At 41.0% G+C, this 18,153-nt stretch overlaps 2 protein-coding genes across 4 annotated transcripts in view; one reads left to right on the forward strand and one right to left on the reverse strand.

Moving 5' to 3' along the window:
- LOC129631040 (zinc finger protein OZF-like) overlaps positions 1-18,153 on the forward strand; it is a 281,286-nt gene that overhangs the window by 88,679 nt on the left and 174,454 nt on the right. The window lies entirely within an intron of this gene.
- On the reverse strand, positions 729-12,168 carry LOC129631049 (zinc finger protein 813-like). Of its 2 annotated transcripts, XM_055551814.1 has the most exons (5): positions 12,031-12,168; positions 9,885-9,970; positions 5,979-6,105; positions 3,255-3,309; positions 2,492-2,654 (listed from the first exon to the last, which is right to left on the reverse strand). In XM_055551814.1, the coding sequence occupies exons 2-4, from the start codon at positions 9,897-9,899 to the stop codon at positions 3,260-3,262; spliced, it is 192 nt and encodes a 63-aa protein (XP_055407789.1). In that variant the 5' UTR covers positions 9,900-9,970; positions 12,031-12,168; the 3' UTR covers positions 2,492-2,654; positions 3,255-3,259. The 2 variants fall into 2 exon arrangements, with proteins under 2 accessions (XP_055407788.1, XP_055407789.1); XM_055551813.1 differs by lacking the exon at positions 3,255-3,309 and having other exon boundaries at positions 729-2,654.

The following is an 18,153-nucleotide window of genomic DNA, read 5'->3' on the forward strand; positions in this document are numbered from 1 at the left end:
ACCTTTGGGTAAAATCTTTGCCACACATGTTACATTTCTGTGTCTTCTCTCCAGGATAAATACACTGGTATCTAGTGACGAAGGAGTAATAATGTGAAACTTTGCCACAGGCATTGTATTTTTAAAGGATGATGTATTTGGTGATCCTGGTCTTATAAGAAACAACCTAAAAGCTTTGCAAAATTCAATACACTTGTAATGTTCTGTGCAGTGCAGATTACTTGATTATTGGTGAAAAGTGAGACCCAAGTAAGAGTTTTTCTAGGGTTCATCCCGGAGAAGGCAATGGCACCCCACTCCAGTACTCTTGCCTGGAAAACCCCACGGACAGAGGAACCTGGTAGGCTGCAGTCCACGGGGCCGCTAGGAGTCTAACACGACTGAGAGACTTCACTTTCACGCATTGGAGAAGGAAATGGCAACCCACTCCAGTGTTTTTGCCTGGAGAATCCCAGGGACAAGGGAGCCTGGTGGGCTGCCATCTATGGGGTCGCACAGAGTCGGACACGACTGAAGTGACTTAGCAGCAGCGTTCACTGCAACTGTGAGGTAATTTTGAGAATGAATTCTTTGGTGATTGAATTCCTTGTCTAAAACACATTTATCACATTTCCCTCCAAAAGGACCTTTCAAATGAAGTTAAGAGGTGGACACCTGCTAAAACCATTTCTTAAATTTCCTCACAAACACAGATTACCTAACAGTAAGTTAGACTTGAGTACACCAAAGGATTTGTCACACTCATTTTATTAATAAAGTTTGTCTCCACTATGATTCTTTGGTGGACTTTAAAGTACAAATTTTGACTTAAGATTCTGAGAAAGTTATAAAATTTCTACAATTTCTATCCAGTACAGATTTTCTTACAGTAAATGAAGCCATGCCACTCATGAATGTGCACAAGTTTCTCCCCACCATGAATTTCCCATGACTTTAAAATGTCAGTATTAAATGAAGATCTTCCCACATATATCCATTAACTTGGTTTACTATCTGTATTGATTTCCTGATGCGTAGTAAGGGTTGAGATCTGAGTAAAGGCTTTTCATTACTCACGGCCTTTGGAAGGTTTTTCTCCATTATGAATTCTCTGATGAACTGAAAGGTCTGAATTTTGACTATTGACTTCATCACATTCCTAACAATACTATAATTCTTCTCCAGTCTCATGTCTCAGATGTTGAGTGAGGGTTGACCTGTGATGAAAAATTTTGCCACACTTAACTACATTTCTAAGACTGCTCTCCTGTATGAATTTTCCGATGACATCTAAGGTGTATTTTCTGACTAAAGACCTTGTCACAATCATTGCATTTGTAAGGTTTCTCTCCAGTATGGACTCTGATGTCTTGCACAGTTTGAATGACAATGAAAGAATCTGTGACATACATCACACTTATATGATTTCTATTCCCTATGGACTAATTTATGCTGAGTGAGGGCTGAGTTCCTATTAAAGCTTTTGTCACACTCGTTACATTTGTAAGGTTTCTCTCCAGTATGAATTCTCTGATGAATTCCAAGGTTTGATTTTTGATTGAAGGCCTTGCCACATTCATCACATTTGTAAGGTTTCTCTCCAGTATGAATTCTCTTATGTCTTGGAATGCTGGAATCATGACGGAACATTTTGCCACATATATCACATTTATATAATTTCCCTTCCATGTGGATTAACTGATGTCTACGAAATTTTGTGCTGTAATGGAAGGACTTTCCACACTCATTACATTTATAAGATTTCTCTTCAGTATGATTTCTCTGATGAAACACAAGGATTGCCTTTTCCCTAAAGACCTTGCCACACTCATTACATCTGTAGGGTTTCTCTCCAGAATGAATTCTCTGATGACGTGTAAGGGTTGCTTTTTGACTAAAGACCTGGCCACACTCATTGCATTTGTAAGGTTTCTCTCTAGTGTGAATTTTCAAGTGATTTGTAAGGTCTGTTTTTTGACCAAAGAGCTTGCCACACTCATTACATCTGTGAAGTTTTTCTCCAGTATGAATTCTCTGATGATTTGCAAGGTGTGAATTTCGACTAAAGACTTTTTCACATACATCACATTCATGTAACTTCTCCTCTGTATGGATGACCTGATGTCTACTGAGGTTTGATCTCTGAAGAAAGATTTTGCCATCCTCAACACATTTGTAAAGTCTTTCCCTCTGTGCTTCCTGGTTTTGTGTCACTATTAAAGGATGTATGTAATTACTCCCATATATATGTGAAATGTTCATTTCTACACTAGAAGAAATTCTCTGAGGCAGTGAAAATGGGGCACAACTACTGAGAATCTTGTCAGCTTGAATGAATTCATCAGCTTTGTCTTCACTTTTAAAAATATACAGTTCATCCTGAAAGCTTAAGGCAAGCCAATTTTCAATAGGCTTGATTCTGGCAACACTTTCATCAGGTTGATCTTTATTACCAGTGAGATTTTCATTATGGGTTATAAGCATTCCTTTGTAATTTTCTTCTTCATCTTTCTGCTTAGACTGGAAGTTGTATATATTTTCCTGAATGACCCTAAGGTAAAAAAGGTCCATTTCATTCCTTTCAGGTCTTCCCAGTATCCATGACTGGAATACCTCTCCTCTATCAGAGTTTGTCTTCAGTTGTAATTTCTTGACCACAGGCACGTAGGAGATATCTACAAGATATAACAAACCATATACATTCATTTAAATTTGTAAATAAATGTTTGTTAAATGCACAGTAATATACCAAAAGTAATACTTAGGTCAAGCAGTTATGAAGCTACCCAACCATGATCATAGAATTTGTAGTAATAAGAAAGTAATGTTCTTTACTACAATGAAAGGGATCAAAGGTAATTCTAATAATTTTAGGGCACCCTAGTTTCAAATGACCTATCACAAAAACAGGCATATTGGAAAAACTTCCATTATCTATTAAAGAAAGTGTACTTTTCAACCACTAACACCAAAGCGCATACCAATTATATGTAAATATTATGGTCTTCTTTAAGTGAAGCGAAAAGAATATTAAACCATATATACACACACACACACACACACACACACACACACACATATTCTGCCTAATTATTACACATGAATAAATGAAAAAGAACATAAAATATATTCTAAAACTAAATAATCCAAAACTAGATTATCTAATAAATGCCCTAAATGAGTGGTGGTTCAGAATTGAGAAAGAAATACAGCACTGTGAAAATGAAGAATTTGATAAAATAGTTTTTGAAAAGGCTAAATATTTTTCTAAGTACCTTGCCTATAGCTGTATACCCATGAAGTAGCATAAAACATTCTGAAAACCATCATCTGTAAATAAAAATTAAATAAATTAAATATGAACAAATGAAACATTCTTTAGTTATATGAAGAGCCAGTAAATAGAGCAATTCCACACATACGTAGGAACTTTAAATATACAGTTTATTGGCTCCAAATTATATGTAATGAAGAGTGAGCAACATATAAATTTATTTAATTAGGTTCAGACATAATATTGTTAAAAAGTTTCCCAGATGGCTCAGTGGCAAAGAATTTGCCTGCCAGTGCAGAAGAAACAGGAGACATGGGTTTGACTGCTGGGTTGGGAAGATCTCCTGGAGGAGGAAATGGCAACCCACTCCAGTATCCTTGGCTAGAGAATCCCATGGATACAGGAGCCTAGTGGGATACAGTCCAGGGAGTCACAAAGACAGGGACATGATTGAGCAACTGAACATGCATGCACAATACTGCTACAAACAAAGGGCAAAAGAAAGAGATACAAGACATAATGCAGACAAAGTGGTACTATAATAAATGTAACAGGATACTTATTTTTTTTTCATATAAAAGTAACTTTTAAGTCTTTCAGTTCAGTTCAGTTCAGTTGCTCAGTCGTGTCTGACTCTTTGCGACCCCATGAATCACAGCACGCCAGGCCTCCCTGTCCATCACCAACTCCTGGAGTTTACTCAAACTCATGTCCATCGAGTCTTTAAAAACACACTATTCTCTGCCATCTAACTCTACTTATTCATTGTTAAAAGCGTGCAGAAGATAATCACAATTCTTCAAGTAAGGGAAGTAGATTCAGGGCTTTACATACATGACCTCAGTTGACGAATAGTTAGAGAAAAAGGTGTGAATCTGAACCTACAGACAAAATATTCTTTAAGGCTGCACCACACGACTTCCAGGATCTTAGTTCCCCAACCAGGGATTGAACCAGGGACGTCAGCGGGCAAATTGCAGAATTCTTACCACTGGACTGCCAGGGAATTCCCAAGACAACATATTATTAGCATGACTCCACATTCGAGTAGTCCACCAGACTAAGGTATCAAGGCAATTCAGTGAAGAACGGATTTTGAAAAACTGGTGCCTATCAAAAGAATATTCACAGTGGGAAAATAAAAGGATCTCCATCTGAACTTTACATGTGTAAAAATACTAGCTCCAATTTAAAAGTTTTGGCTATTATGAAAAATCTTCTATTGCACATTTTGTACAAGATGTTTATACAGATAAATGTTTTCAAATCTCTTGGGTATACCTGTAAAAGCAACACTGTTGGGTGTGATATTGTCATTTATAAGAAACAGGGATGTGGTCATTCAGATGAGAAATTCATTAATTCCACTCACACCTTCTTTGGCTAAACTCATCTTCATTAAGGCCTTGACTTGATGGAAGGAGACTGAGAAATTAGGGGAACCCATGGCTACGGGTGCATAAAGAATTCTAGAACCACAAAGGCAAAAAAAAAAAAAAAAAAAAAAAAGGAATTAGAAAATGGGCAAAATGATAAAGACTCTTCACTAAAGCTGGAATATAGAGTAAAAGTAGGAAAAAGAAAATATTTTCAACATCACTAACCAGCAAGTGTGGGACCTTCACATTTTCTGTTTCTTCCATGTACACCCCCTACTACCTTCAGAGTTCATAGAAAACTAAGAGTCTCTACTACCCACTGGAGATGATCATTATGAACTTGTAATTGTGGAAAGTGGCAACTGGGAACAAAGTTTTTCAAAACCATTCTCAGCGCACCAAGTGTGCGCTGTCACTGCACTAGAGCTGAACTGATATTACATTTTCAGGAGATGGTATAACAAAATCACAAAACGTATCTCAGAGACAGGCTAGCTCCCTCCCAGCCAACAGTTCCAGTAGCAGGAAGGCATCAGATAAGTACTTTACTGAAGCAAGAGAGTCTGTAAGGGGAAAAATGAGTAAATGCTCACATCTCAAACATGCATGTCTCCTGGATCAAGACCAACCCACTGGCAAAGACAAGGAGGAATGATTCTGAAAACTGGACAGAGACTGTGCAGGGAAGCTACATGTCCTGAACACCACAATAACCCCTCACAACTACTACTATAATTTCATGTATGCTCACTGATGGTGGTTGTGGATTTATCTATATAGCATTTAATCTGATGGTAAATTTATCTATGATTTCATGTCAGTCCCCACAGCCCCATGCTCTGCCTCTTGCTACAATATGATCAACAGAAATTTCTACACATAAGAAGAAAGAAATGTGATTTGCTGTGGCTTTTCCAGAATCATCGTTCTTTATCTTGCTAAGGACTGAGGACACAACGGAGGGGTAGAGGAAAACATTTCAGAAACTTACCTTCTGCTGGCCTCCTTCAGAATACACAGGGAACAGTATACAATGCAGAAACGTAGCTTACTTTCTAGAATGGCTAACTCAAAACGCACATGAGTAGAAAACATGACACTGGGACAGTTAGTTTGTCATTGAGCTCTAAATATAGAGTGAGTTCTGAAATAACTGTATCACGAAGTGGGTAGATTTTTTGAGGAAATTAGGTTGAAGTTCCTGATGCCACATCCTGAAGTTTTTCATGTCTGAGCCAACAGGGCTTTGAGTCAGTCAAGCAAGGCAGGGGTTCCCAGGAGGCAAAGAGGGGAAAGGCAGAGATACCCTAGAGCAGATCCCCACTTCAAAGGGAAGTGATCCTCACCCACAGAGAGCAGGTTCCTGTAGGTCTCCAGCATCACATCCCTGTACAAAGTCCTCTGAGCAGGGTCCAGGCATTCCCACTCCTCCTGAGAGAACTCTATGTACACATCAGCGAATGTCAATGATCCCTGAAATGAAAATATATTTCACCAAAGGGCTCTGAGGAGAGTTCTTATTCTCATGGAAAATGAGAAGAGGAGAGAGGGATAAGGATCAATTCAGTTGCAGTATGTATTCTGACAGATCTATGCGAAGGGATTTGGAGCAAAATGTGTGTCTCTAATTTTAATTCCTCATACTTTTTCACATAATTATAATGTCCTCCAATCAATGTGGATTTTTCATACTTGTAGACAATACATGAAATACACACAAATAAAAGCCAGCCATGGGTGGTCTAGGCTGAAGTGTTATATAGCATCTGAATGAAAATAAAAACACAACATACCAAAATTTATGATATGCACTCAGAGCTGTACTAAAGGGGAAGTCCACATTGCTAAAAGCTTACAAGTAGTAGAAAGAGGCAACTTGACACTACTGTTCAAGACACTAATGAACATCTCCACCAGAGACATTAGACAAGAAAAAATTCAAAGTTATCCCTGTACAAAGTCAAGAGTAAAATTACCTGTTTTTGTAGGTGACAAGGGTTTACATGTAGAAACCCAAAAGATTCCAAGTTAAACTACTACCTTAAAAAACAACTTTAGAAAAGTTGCAGCCAAAAAAAAAACCACACAAAAATCAATTGCGTTTCTATACACAATGAACAATGCCAACAGAAAATTAGAGAACGATCCTATTTACTATGGGCTTCCCTGATAGCTCAGGGATAGCTCAGTTGGTAAAGAATCTGCCTGCAATGCAGAAGACCCCGGTTTGATTCCTGGGTCCAGAAGATCTGCTGGAGAAGGGACAGGCTACCCACTCCAGTGTTCTTGGGCTTCCCTTGTGGCTCAGCTGGTAAAGAATCTGCCTGCAATGAGGGAGACCTGGATTCAATCCCTGGGTTGGGACGATCCCCTGGAGAAGGGAAAGGCTACCCACTCCAGTATTCTGGCCTGGAGAATTCCATGGACTGTATAGTCCATGGGGTTGCAAAGAGTCAGACACAACTAAGCAACTTTCACTTCACTTTAAGTTCCTATTTACTATAGCAGAAAAAGGGGTAGAATACTTTGGAACAAATGAATCAAGGAGGTGAAAGACTTGTACATTGAAAACTAGTAAATGTTCTGAAAGAAGTCCACGGAGATAGAAATAAATAAAAAGACAGCCATACTCATGGATTCAAAGATGTAATATTCTTAAAATGACCACATTACCAAAGTGTTCTAGAGATTCAATGGAATCTATATCAAAATTTCCATGGCAATTTTTGCAGTAATAGAAAACAAAAATCATGCTAAAGTTCATAGGGAATCTCAAGTGAAGTGAAGTGAAGTCGCTCAGTTGTGTCCGACTCTGCGACCCCATGGACTGTAGCCTACTACGCTCCTCTGTCCATGGGATTTTCCAGGCATGAGTACTGGAGTGGGTTGCCACTTCCTTCTCCAGAGGATCTTTCTGACCCAGGGATCGAACCCAGGTCTCCCGCACTGTAGGCAGACACTTTACCATCTGAGCCACCAGGGAATCTCAAGGGACCCCAAAGGGCCAAAATACTCTTGAAAAAGAAGATGGAGGCCATTGTTGTGAGATTTCAAGACATATTACAAAGTAATCAAGATGATGTGGTACTGGCATAATCAAAGATACATCAGCCAATGAAGCAGATTAGAGTACCAGAAATAGGAAATATTATGGCGGCCCAGTGGTTAGAACTCCCCATTCTCGGTGCTGAGGGCCTGGATTTGGTGTCTGGTCAAGGAACAAAGATCTTGCAAGCTAAGAGGTGCAGCAGAAAAAAGAAAAAAAAAGAAAACCAGAAATAATTCTCGAAAAATATGAAAAATATATTGACATGGATGCCAAGACTACACAAAGAAGGAAGGTCTGTCTCAATAATGCATGGTGCTGACGGCATAGGAAACAATAAACAAAACAAAAAGACAACCCACAGACTGGGAGAAAATATTTGCAAATGATGTGATTGATAAGGAATTAGTCTCCAAAATTTACAACAGCTTATGACACTTAATAGCATCAAAACAAATAACCCACTCAAAAAGTGGGCAGCAGAAGACCTGAATAGATATTTCTTCTCTAAAGAGCGCAGATAGATGGCCAATAGGCATATGAAAAGATGTTCAAAATCGCTAGTTACAAGAGAAATACAAATCAAAACTACAATGAGATATCATCTCACACTGGTCAAAAAAATCCACAAACAACAAATCCTGGAGAGGGTATGGAGAAAAGGGAACCCTTCTGCACTGTGGGTGGGAATTTAAAATTGCTTCAGCCACTATGGAAAACAGTATGGAGTTCTTAAAAAACTAAAAACAGAGCTACCATATGACCCTGCAATCCCACTCCTGGGCATATATATATCCAGAGAAAAACATGACCCGAAAACATACATGCACCCCCTGTTTACTGCAGCACTGTTTACAATGGCCAAGACGTGGAAACAACCTAAATATGCATCAACAGAGGAGTAGATAAAGAAGATGTGGTACAAATTACACAATGGAATATTACTCAGCCATTAAAAAGCATGAAACAAGGCCATTTGCAGCAACATGGACAGACCCAGAGAGTGTCATACTGACTGAAAGAGTCAGAGGGAGAAGGAGAAATATCATATGACATCCTTTATATGTGGAATCTAAAAAGAAATGATACAAAAGAACATACTTGCAAAACAGAAAGAGACTCACAGACTTAGAAAATGAACTCATGGTTGCCAAGGGGAAGGGATGGTTGGGGACGTTAGGAAGTCATGTACACACTGCTATGTTTAGAGTGGATAACCAATAGGAACCTATTGTATAGCACATGAAACTCTGCTCAATGTTATGTGCCAGCCTGGATGGGAGTGGGGTTTGGGGGGGGAATGGATAAATGAACATTTATGGCTGAGTCCCTTCACTGTTTACCTGAAACTATCACAACACTGTTAGTCGGCTATACCCCCTATACAAAATGTTTTTGTTGTTAAAAGAAAATTTAAAAAAAATAATAATGAATGGTACTGAGAATGTAGGTATCTTCTAGCAAAAGAATGAAGCTGAAACCTTACCTGCTTTTATCAAAGATAAAACCTATTTTTATCAAAGATAAAAACTTCAGTGTGTCACCCAATACAACTCACGGAGTAGAAACACAACTTCTGAGTGATGGAGGTGATAAAAATGATTTAATTTTTTAATGAATTTAATGATTTACTGAATTTCCAACTATTTAAGTTGTTTTCATAGAGTAAATTCAATAATGCAATAAAGCACCCACTATCACAGAAGTCTGTTTCTGAATTGTCATTCCACTCTCAATCATTAAGATTTTGAAGAAAGTGACTCATTCATTTACATTCAGTGGCATTAGAAAAAAATCAGAACAAATTTCCCCTTATTGAACTGATTTCCAGATTTTACCAGATATTCTGCATATAATACCTGATTTCCACATGCAGCTTCTTTACCCTGGTTGACAGAGAGCAGACAGCACATCCAGATGGGCCCTAAGCAATCCCTGCTGCCCAACAGCACCGAGACCCCGTCTCCAACCCGTGCATGTGAAACCCTACCCAGGACGGTGCCCAGGGGAGCCTCCTCACAAGGGCCAGGTCACCGGGTCATGGGGAGATGGGATCTAAGTGGAGACAACAGGCCCTGAGGGAAGGCCCCAGGTGCGTGTGCATGTACAGGAGTCAGAATACTCCAGAGTCAGAGAAGATTAGCGAGTCCAGAGAAGGGCATTTCAGGAAGGACAGACTGAGAATCAACTGAGAATATGACTTTACCTGAGCAAAAGCCATTCCTGACTCCTTTTCCTTCCCCTTCTTCAACTTCAGGGCTTCTTCCTCAGGCAACACAAGTCTTCAGAGGCCTACCATGAAAGGTGAAAACATGCTGTTTAATGCTTAAAGTCAACACATCCCTTTCCTGTGCCACAACCCCACACACGGGGAAGCCCTCACCATGGGGAACAGACTTTTCTCTGTGGCCACTGTCTCAGGATGGACTCAGGACAGTCAACTCCCGAACAGAGTCCAATACGGGCACTTTCTCACACTTTCCCTCGGATCACACTCCCCTCCTGGTTGAGGTCTCATGTACACAGCAGCAGGGGGCACCTCAGCTGACACCATGATCCCCTTCAGGTCACACTCCAGGCCCTGGTCCATCCCCACTCAGGGCAGAGCACCCCCTCGTCAACCCAGATCTCAGCCCTCAGGAATGGGAGGACTCAAGGGTCCTGATGCTCCTGAAGGATCCAGACTGCAATCACGTGGGGCACCTTAAACACTATCAAGCTGTGGACCAACACAAACTACCTGAAGGGGAATCTCTGGTTAGAGGGTATAAAACATGGGTATGCAAAATGCCTAATTAATGAAACCTGAAGCTTGGACTGAGCACCACTCAGTGGAGACAAGAGTCCTGATGCTCAGTGAGGGATACAGACTGAAATCACCTGGGGCACCTAAAATACACAAACATTCACAAAATGTGCACAGGCGTTATAGAAGGGTTTTGCACTTCTCATCTGTATGATTTGAGCAACTTTTGAATTTACTACATTCTAAAGCCACAAAAGCTACATCTGAAATTAATCAGCCACATCCAAAGACCTCAGCACCCAACTGGATCCAGTTCCCCCCCTACCTACACGTCTAGGTGTTTCCACTTTATTCTCTTTATCTGTTTTCCTATTTTCTCTCTACTTCAGGGTCTCCTCTTTACCCTGCTCCTGCCTTCCTCTCTCTTTCTTCCTTCACACCTCTCCTGCTCTTGGCTGCAAACTGCAACCTGTTCCCTCTCTTGAGGCTCTCTGCCCCCAGCCTTCTCCATTGCCCTACATCTCTAAGTATTTCTGCCTCTTTCGTCCCCCACCTCTGCTCCCTCTCTGCCCTCCCTCTTTCTCGGCTCTCCTTGTCACCCTTTATACTGTTCCTCTCCCAGGACCACGATGCTCTGAAGGCCACTGTCCCACCTTTCACCCTATTGCAGACTCTTTGTGTGAAGGGCCTCACCACTGTTACCTGTCCCCTACTGATTGATGATCCAGCACCCCCCCCCCCCGCCCCCGGTGCTCTCCAACCCCTGGAGATCCAGGATTTTATTTATTTCTCTGTTTGATTCATCTGCTCCTTTCAAGGTGTAATCGCTTTCCTTTTACTGTCACTTTCCTTTTATTTTACTTTCACTTTTCACTTTCATGCATTGGAGAAGGAAATGGCAACCCATTCGTGTTCTTGCCCGGAGAATCCCAAGGACGGGGGAGCCTGGTGGGCTGCTGTCCATGGGGTCGCATACAGTCGGACACGACTGAAGAGACTTAGCAGCAGCAGCAGCCATCTTCTATGTTCCTATCTCCTTCATTCTGTTGCCTTAAGTTTTCCTATCTTTCTGTCCGGCTCTCTGACTCTGCTTCGCCTGATTGCCTGGCCCACGAATTTACAAGGATGGCGAGCGAATAAGATGCCCGCCTACAGCAAGAGACCATTTGCCATAGGGTAAAATTTGGCACCGAAGAACACTGGGTGTTACAGGGCTGGCCGAGGTCACCTCCCTCTACGGGGGGTGAGAGGAAGGGCAGGTCTGCAGGGCAGAAGGACCGGTCGGAGGAGACACGAGGACAGAGGGGCTGGGAAGGAGGGGGTCTCAGGACCGGGGCGGACTCTCCTGAATTCCAGGACCGGGGAGAGGGCATGGCCTCTCTGGGAGCCAGGCGGCCGGCGCGGCCTCCAGGGGGCCAAGAGGGCGAAGGCGAGGCTAGGGGGCGGCGGGAATCCATTTCGCGCCAGAAGACTTTACTTGAGAGATGGGGAAAGAGGTACTAAACAGTCTTAGGCGGGAAAAGAAGAGAAAGGCGGTGTCTACCTGGACTGAAGCCAAGGGAACGGACCAGCCTCAGAGCGAATTCAAACACAAAGGAAAACATACCCGACAAGTATTGGCGCCGTCTGACTCTGCTTGCGGGGGAGGGCCCGATGCTGGGATTCTAGGCCCTTGGTAGCTCCGAGACCCTGACAGTGGAACAAGGGAGACCGCCTACCACAGAGCTACCCCAGAAATCAGAAGTTTACGCTCTCCAGTGCGACCGTCCCTCGGAGAACGTTTCCGGGTTACAAACTGCTTTCTCACGAAGTTAGAGGCGGAACTTCCGGTTGCAGCGCATGGGCGGAACGCTCCCGGGAGGGGCGAGGCACGATGAACCCTGATTCACTCAGCACCGCCTGGAGGCGGGGCAGGGGACCTTCTAGTACCGTGAAAACGCTCATTTTAAGATCCTGTGTGAAACAGGTTTAACCCCTTGTATTCGTGTCTGAAAGTAGGAGGTTTCCTCCTGACAAGTCTAAAACGGTGTTAATAAAAAGCTGTTTTTGCCAGCAGGTTTCTCCCAGGTCCCTCTCTTGAGACTCAGGCGCTTTATTCAATGGTTGCGAACAGTGGTCTCCAAGTGGTTGCTGTGGGATGCTAGCTGGTTCCTGGAACTTTCCTGCAAGTAGAATCAACTTAGGCAGTTCAAGGAACGAAAAACTGGATTTGCCTCGATAATAAAAACTAGAATGAGAAATACAAACTGCTCCCTGGGTAGAATTCTACCCTACAGAACAGTTTTTCCTTTCTATTCCTCATTCAGTCAGGATGAATGAGGCTGAATGACAACAAACACACTGTCAGTTCCAGGCACTCAGGAACTAATCCTGGAGTCTGAGTGAAGGACTAAGCCGTGTGATAATTTCCGACACTAACCATTGCTTTAAAGAGAGTAAGACACGCTAAAAAACAACAACAACAAAAAACTGCTCTAAATTGCACTGTTCATTCTTTTTTCTCCAAAGTGTTTTGCCTTTGAAAACGTTTCCTCCCAGTGTTATTGAGATGAACTTGACATACATCACTGTATGAGATTTAGGTGTACAGCATAATGTTCTTTCATACATTGAAATAGTTATTGAGTTAGTAAGCATCCATCATCCCATATAGATTCAGTTAAAAAAAAAAATTTTTTTTCTGTTTATGATACTGTCGACTTAAAAAACGCACAAACCAAGAGTCGTGAGTTGTTCCATTTCGGGCATAAGGAGGACTACAGCCAAGGGAACAAGGTCTTAGAAACAGCTTCCAGGAACTGTTCTGAAGAGGTAGAGGCAGAAAGTCTGTACAACCGTTGTTTTGGTGAAGCGGGATGCAGCTCCTTAGAGAATCTCTTAATTTACTATAACGGAGGCTGCCAAACTGATAAATCATTCAATAAAATCAATTTTTTAAATTTACTGTTGAATTTTTGTACATTAATAGAAGTCAGAGTCTGAAATATACAGTTATGATGTTTTCATTATGCCCATGTGAATAGTCTGGAACAGAGAGTGGAAAGAATAATGCAAGTACAAATTGAGTATTTAATCCTCAAATGGTATCCTGTTTGATTCCATATTTGAAAGAAATTACTACAGAGTCTTTCCATCCTGAGAATCTAATGGCGCATTGCTAGCTTCTCTACTTGTAAAGTTAGAGACAGGACAAAAAAAAAAGTGTTGGTGGAAGCAACAAGATTAATCTAGGGTTGACAAAGTAACAATTAATTACAATAGGAGATGTATGAAACACTTCAAATAAAACAGCAGCAAATGTAACTGCAGCAGTTAAATGTGAATCATACTCATACATGCAATATTCTAATGCATATGAATATATTTTCCTCTGAAGATAACTGCTGTTCAATTTCCAAAAATAACTCATTAAACATACATATATACAACAGTTATAACCATCCAATGGAAAAAGTGACGAAGTTTTCCTCTGCATTATTTCTACCAGATAATCAGTCCCTAGTGACAGGGATTTTCCCTCATGAAGAGCCCAGTCCCTTAATGTCCTGCGTGCTCTGTTCAAGGCCAGTAGGTGGAGGATTCTGTCCCATAACCCACTATGAACTATCTACAGAAAGGCACCCTGAACGCAATAAGCATGATGAGTAATCATGCCCTAGTCTTACATTATTATCTGCTGCTAAGCATAATTCACACACTATTGTATAATTCAGGGTCCTCATTTTTCCAGGTAACATGAAGCTGAAGGAACCACACCTAATGGAGTCTGCCCCTTCATCTTACTGACTCCTCTCCAGGGACCATCTTCAAAGGTCTATATTGAAGGTGTAAGATCAACAGACTTCAAACTTCATGTTGAATGGCATACACTGTGATGTAGCCTTTTCAAGAAAACTCAAAACGAATATGTATACACTGAGGATAGGGCCTCCCTTGTAGCTCAGTCGGCAAAGAATCTGCCTGCAATGCAGGAGACCTGGGTTCGATTCCTGGGTCAGAAAGATCCCCTGGAGAAGAAAATGGCTACCCACCCCAGTATTCTTGCCTGGAGAATTCCATGGACAGAGGAGTCCAGTAGGCTATAGTCCATGGAGTTACAAGAGTCAAACACGACTTAAACTACCACCACACTGAAGATAATGGGCCATTTCCACATATGTCCTTACTCTCATGTATACATTATGTCATTAAATTTTAAGATGCTGTGACTTGTAATAATTCTGTAGTATGTAATATCTCAGATTAATATGGACTATAGTTGTCCTTATTTATTAGGGTTATTTATTCCTAGTATGTATTATTTGATGTGTGGTCTATTGTAAGAAGTGCTCAAAAAGTTCCCCAAATTTATTGCATATTTCCCAAATATGAATCTTATGATGTTCCCTGAGAATGCACTGTTTCTTAAAAGCAGTTCCATGTTCAGAATGTCTGTATACTTTGACTTATATGAATTATCTCATTACACCAAAGGCGAGGGCACGTGATGAAAATCTTTACAGATTCACAACACTGGAAAGCATCTTCTCCAACATAATACCTCTATGTTCCACAGTTGGGATCTTCAATTATAAGAATTAGTACACACATTATTTGGTATAGTTTCTCTCAGAAACATGTGTTCTGAAGCTTAGTGCACTGTGAGGCCTGGATAAAGCTCCTGGTCTACATTTACCTGTCTTCTCTTCATGACAGAATCTCTGCTATTGCCTAATATTTGAACTAAAGGTCAAGGTTTTACTAGACCCACAGAATTTGTGAGCAAACACTTCAGTATGTCCCCTTATTTGTGATCTTTGGGTAAAACCTCTGCCACATACATTTGTGTTGTTTTTCTCCAGGATAAAGATTCTGATATCTAGTGACAAAGGAACAATAACTTGAAACTTTGCCATATTCACTGCAATTTTATTTTTGGAATTTTTAAAAATTAAATTTAAAAAATTTATTTCTTGGCTGCACCCTGAGGCATGTGGGATGTGAGTTCTCCAACAAGGGATCAAACTCGCGCTCTACCTCCCCACCCCCTCACAGTGGAACCATGGAGTCTTAACCACTGTACTGTTAGGTTAAGTCTTCTCACTGAATTTTTAAGCTTGAGGTATTTGGTGACCCTGAGTTTAGGGTACAACCTAAAAGATTTGCAAAATTTATTCCTTTCTTTCATGTTCTGTCCACTGATTATTACCTAAATTCTGGTGAGATATGAGCCCTGGGTATACATTTCTCACATTCATGATACTTGTGAGGATTCTTTCCAGAACAAATTCATTTTCTAAAGGCCTGACTACACTAAGTACATCTACCTAGTTTCTATCCAGTATGAATTCTCTCATGAACTTTAAGATGTGAACACATGCTAAATGCACTGCCACATCACTGTATTCTCAACGTCTCTCATCAGTATGGACCATCTCATGAGTTAGGCTTGAAAGCACACTGAAAAACTTGCCACACTGAAAACCTTTCATTACATTTATAAAGTTTCTCTGCAGTATGAGTAATTTCGTGGGTCATGAGGTATAAACTTTGACTAAACACACTGAGACAGTCATAACATTTGTAAGGTTTTCTTCCATTATGACATTTCCTTCCATTATGACATTTCCTTCCATTATGACATTTGTGAAAGTGAAGTTGCTCAGTCCTGTCTGACTCTTTGCAACCCCATAGACTGTAGCCTACCAGGCTCCTCTGTCCATGGGATTTTCCAGGCAATAGTACTGGAGTGGATTGCCATTTCCTTCTCCAGGGGATCTTCCAGAAAGCATCACTACAAACAAAGCTAGTGGAGGTGATGGAATTCCAGTTGAGCTATTCCAAATCCTGAAAGATGATGCTGTGAAAGTGCTGCACTCAATATGCCAGCACATTTGGAAAACTCAGCAGTGGCCACAGGACTGGAAAAGGTCAGTTTTCATTCCAATGCCAAAGAAAGGCAATGCCAAAGAATGCTCAAACTACCGCACAATTGCACTCATCTCACATGCTAGTAAAGTAATGCTCAAAATTCTCCAAGCCAGGCTTCAGCAATAGGTGAAGCATGAACTTCCAGATGTTCAAGCTTGTTTTAGAAAAGGCAGAGGAACCAGAGACCAATTCGCGAACATCTGCTGGATCATGGAAAAAGCAAGAGAGTTCCAGAAAAACATCCATTTCTGCTTTATTGCCTCTGCCAAAGCCTTTGACTGTGTGGATCACAATAAACTGTGGAAAATTCTGAAAGAGATGAGAATACCAGACCACCTGACCTGCCTCTTGAGAAATCTGTATGCAGGTCAGGAAGCAACAGTTAGAACTTGCCGGAGTCCAGCTCCAGCAACCAGGGATTCAACCTGAAGGGGTAAGTGGTGTTGCCAAGAAAAACTGAGGCAGACTCTTATTTTACTTGGACTGCCTGTTTATTTCAAGCTTATGATTCTATTTTATACTTTTACAAAAGCATTAGGTCAGAGGTTTGATATTTTTAGTTCCCATGGACCCAGATTTATTTTTCTCCAAAAATCATTGTTGCCCCTCAAAAGGAGCTCCTTCCTCAGCAATTCTCTTATCTACTTTTTCTCATGTGTCCTTGTGAATACACTGTAACTCATGCTAATGTCTGGGCTGCATACCACATTCCTCAGTTTAATTCTTATCTTTCTAAATCCTGTTTGCTCCTAGTATCCTAAGCTCACTATTTCTTCGAAAGGGCTTCTACCTAATAATATCTCTAAAGTCCCTAATTTCTATAAGCTATAGTAGACTATGCTAACATTACAGCAATCCTTAAATCTTTAGCTTGTAACTATTTTAATTATTCATAAGCCCTAAATTCAGCAAACTCCTTTGCCATAAACTTTTCTCACAAATGGGCTTCAGAGAGCAATCCCTCCCATGGCCTCAAGCTGCAGCCTGTGTGCTCACCCTAGAACACTTTTTCGTAAAAGTCCTTGAACAAATGTCAGTGATTAACTTTATGAATTATTCTTTGAGCACAGCTGCAGAAGGCTTTATGCCTTCTCATGCTCCTCTCAAAAACAATAAGCACCATAATATTCTCTTCAGTCAACTCAGCTGAGGAAAGGGAAAAACAAGTCAGAATCACAAAGCCTAACTCCTTCATTCTGGGTCTGTGCCTACGGAACAAAGGGAGGGGGTTTAGGACCATGCCTCTATTTTGTCAGTAATGCCTAATGCGGCTCCCTACAAGAACTGGACATGGAACAGACTGGTTCCAAATAGGAAAAAGAGTACGTCAAGGCTGTATATTGTCACCCTGCTTACCTTCTATGCAGAGTACATCATGAGAAATGCTGGACTGGAAGAAGCACAAGCTGGAATCAAGATTGCCGGGAGAAATATCAATAACCTCAGATATGCAGATGATACCACCCTTATGGCAGAAAGTGAAGAACTCAAAAGCCTCTTGATGAAGGTGAAAGTGGAGAGTGAAAAAGTTGGCTTAAAGCTCAACATTCAGAAAACGAAGATCATGGCATCCGGTCCCACCACTTCATGGGAAATAGATGGGGAAACAGTGGAAACAGTGTCAGACTTTATTTTTTTGGGCTCCAAAATCACCGCGAATGGTGACCGCAGCCATGAAATTAAAAGACGTTTATTCCTTGGAAGGAAAGTTATGACCAACCTAGATAGCATATTCAAAAGCAGGGACATTACTTTGCCAACAAAGGTCCGTCTAGTCAAGGCTATTGTTTTTCCTGTGGTCATGTATGGATGTGAGAGT

The sequence above is a fragment of the Bubalus kerabau genome, chromosome 17 (genome assembly GCF_029407905.1).
Source record: "Bubalus kerabau isolate K-KA32 ecotype Philippines breed swamp buffalo chromosome 17, PCC_UOA_SB_1v2, whole genome shotgun sequence".
NCBI classification, from domain to species: Eukaryota; Metazoa; Chordata; class Mammalia; order Artiodactyla; family Bovidae; genus Bubalus; species Bubalus kerabau.

Bases quoted from the DNA above. Each gene is read 5' to 3' on its own strand.
- LOC129631049 (XM_055551813.1), bottom strand. The intron at 2,655-5,978 runs GTGAGGATCACT...TATATCTTGTAG, and splicing joins CAGGAACCTGCTCTCTGTGG to ATATCTCCTACGTGCCTGTG.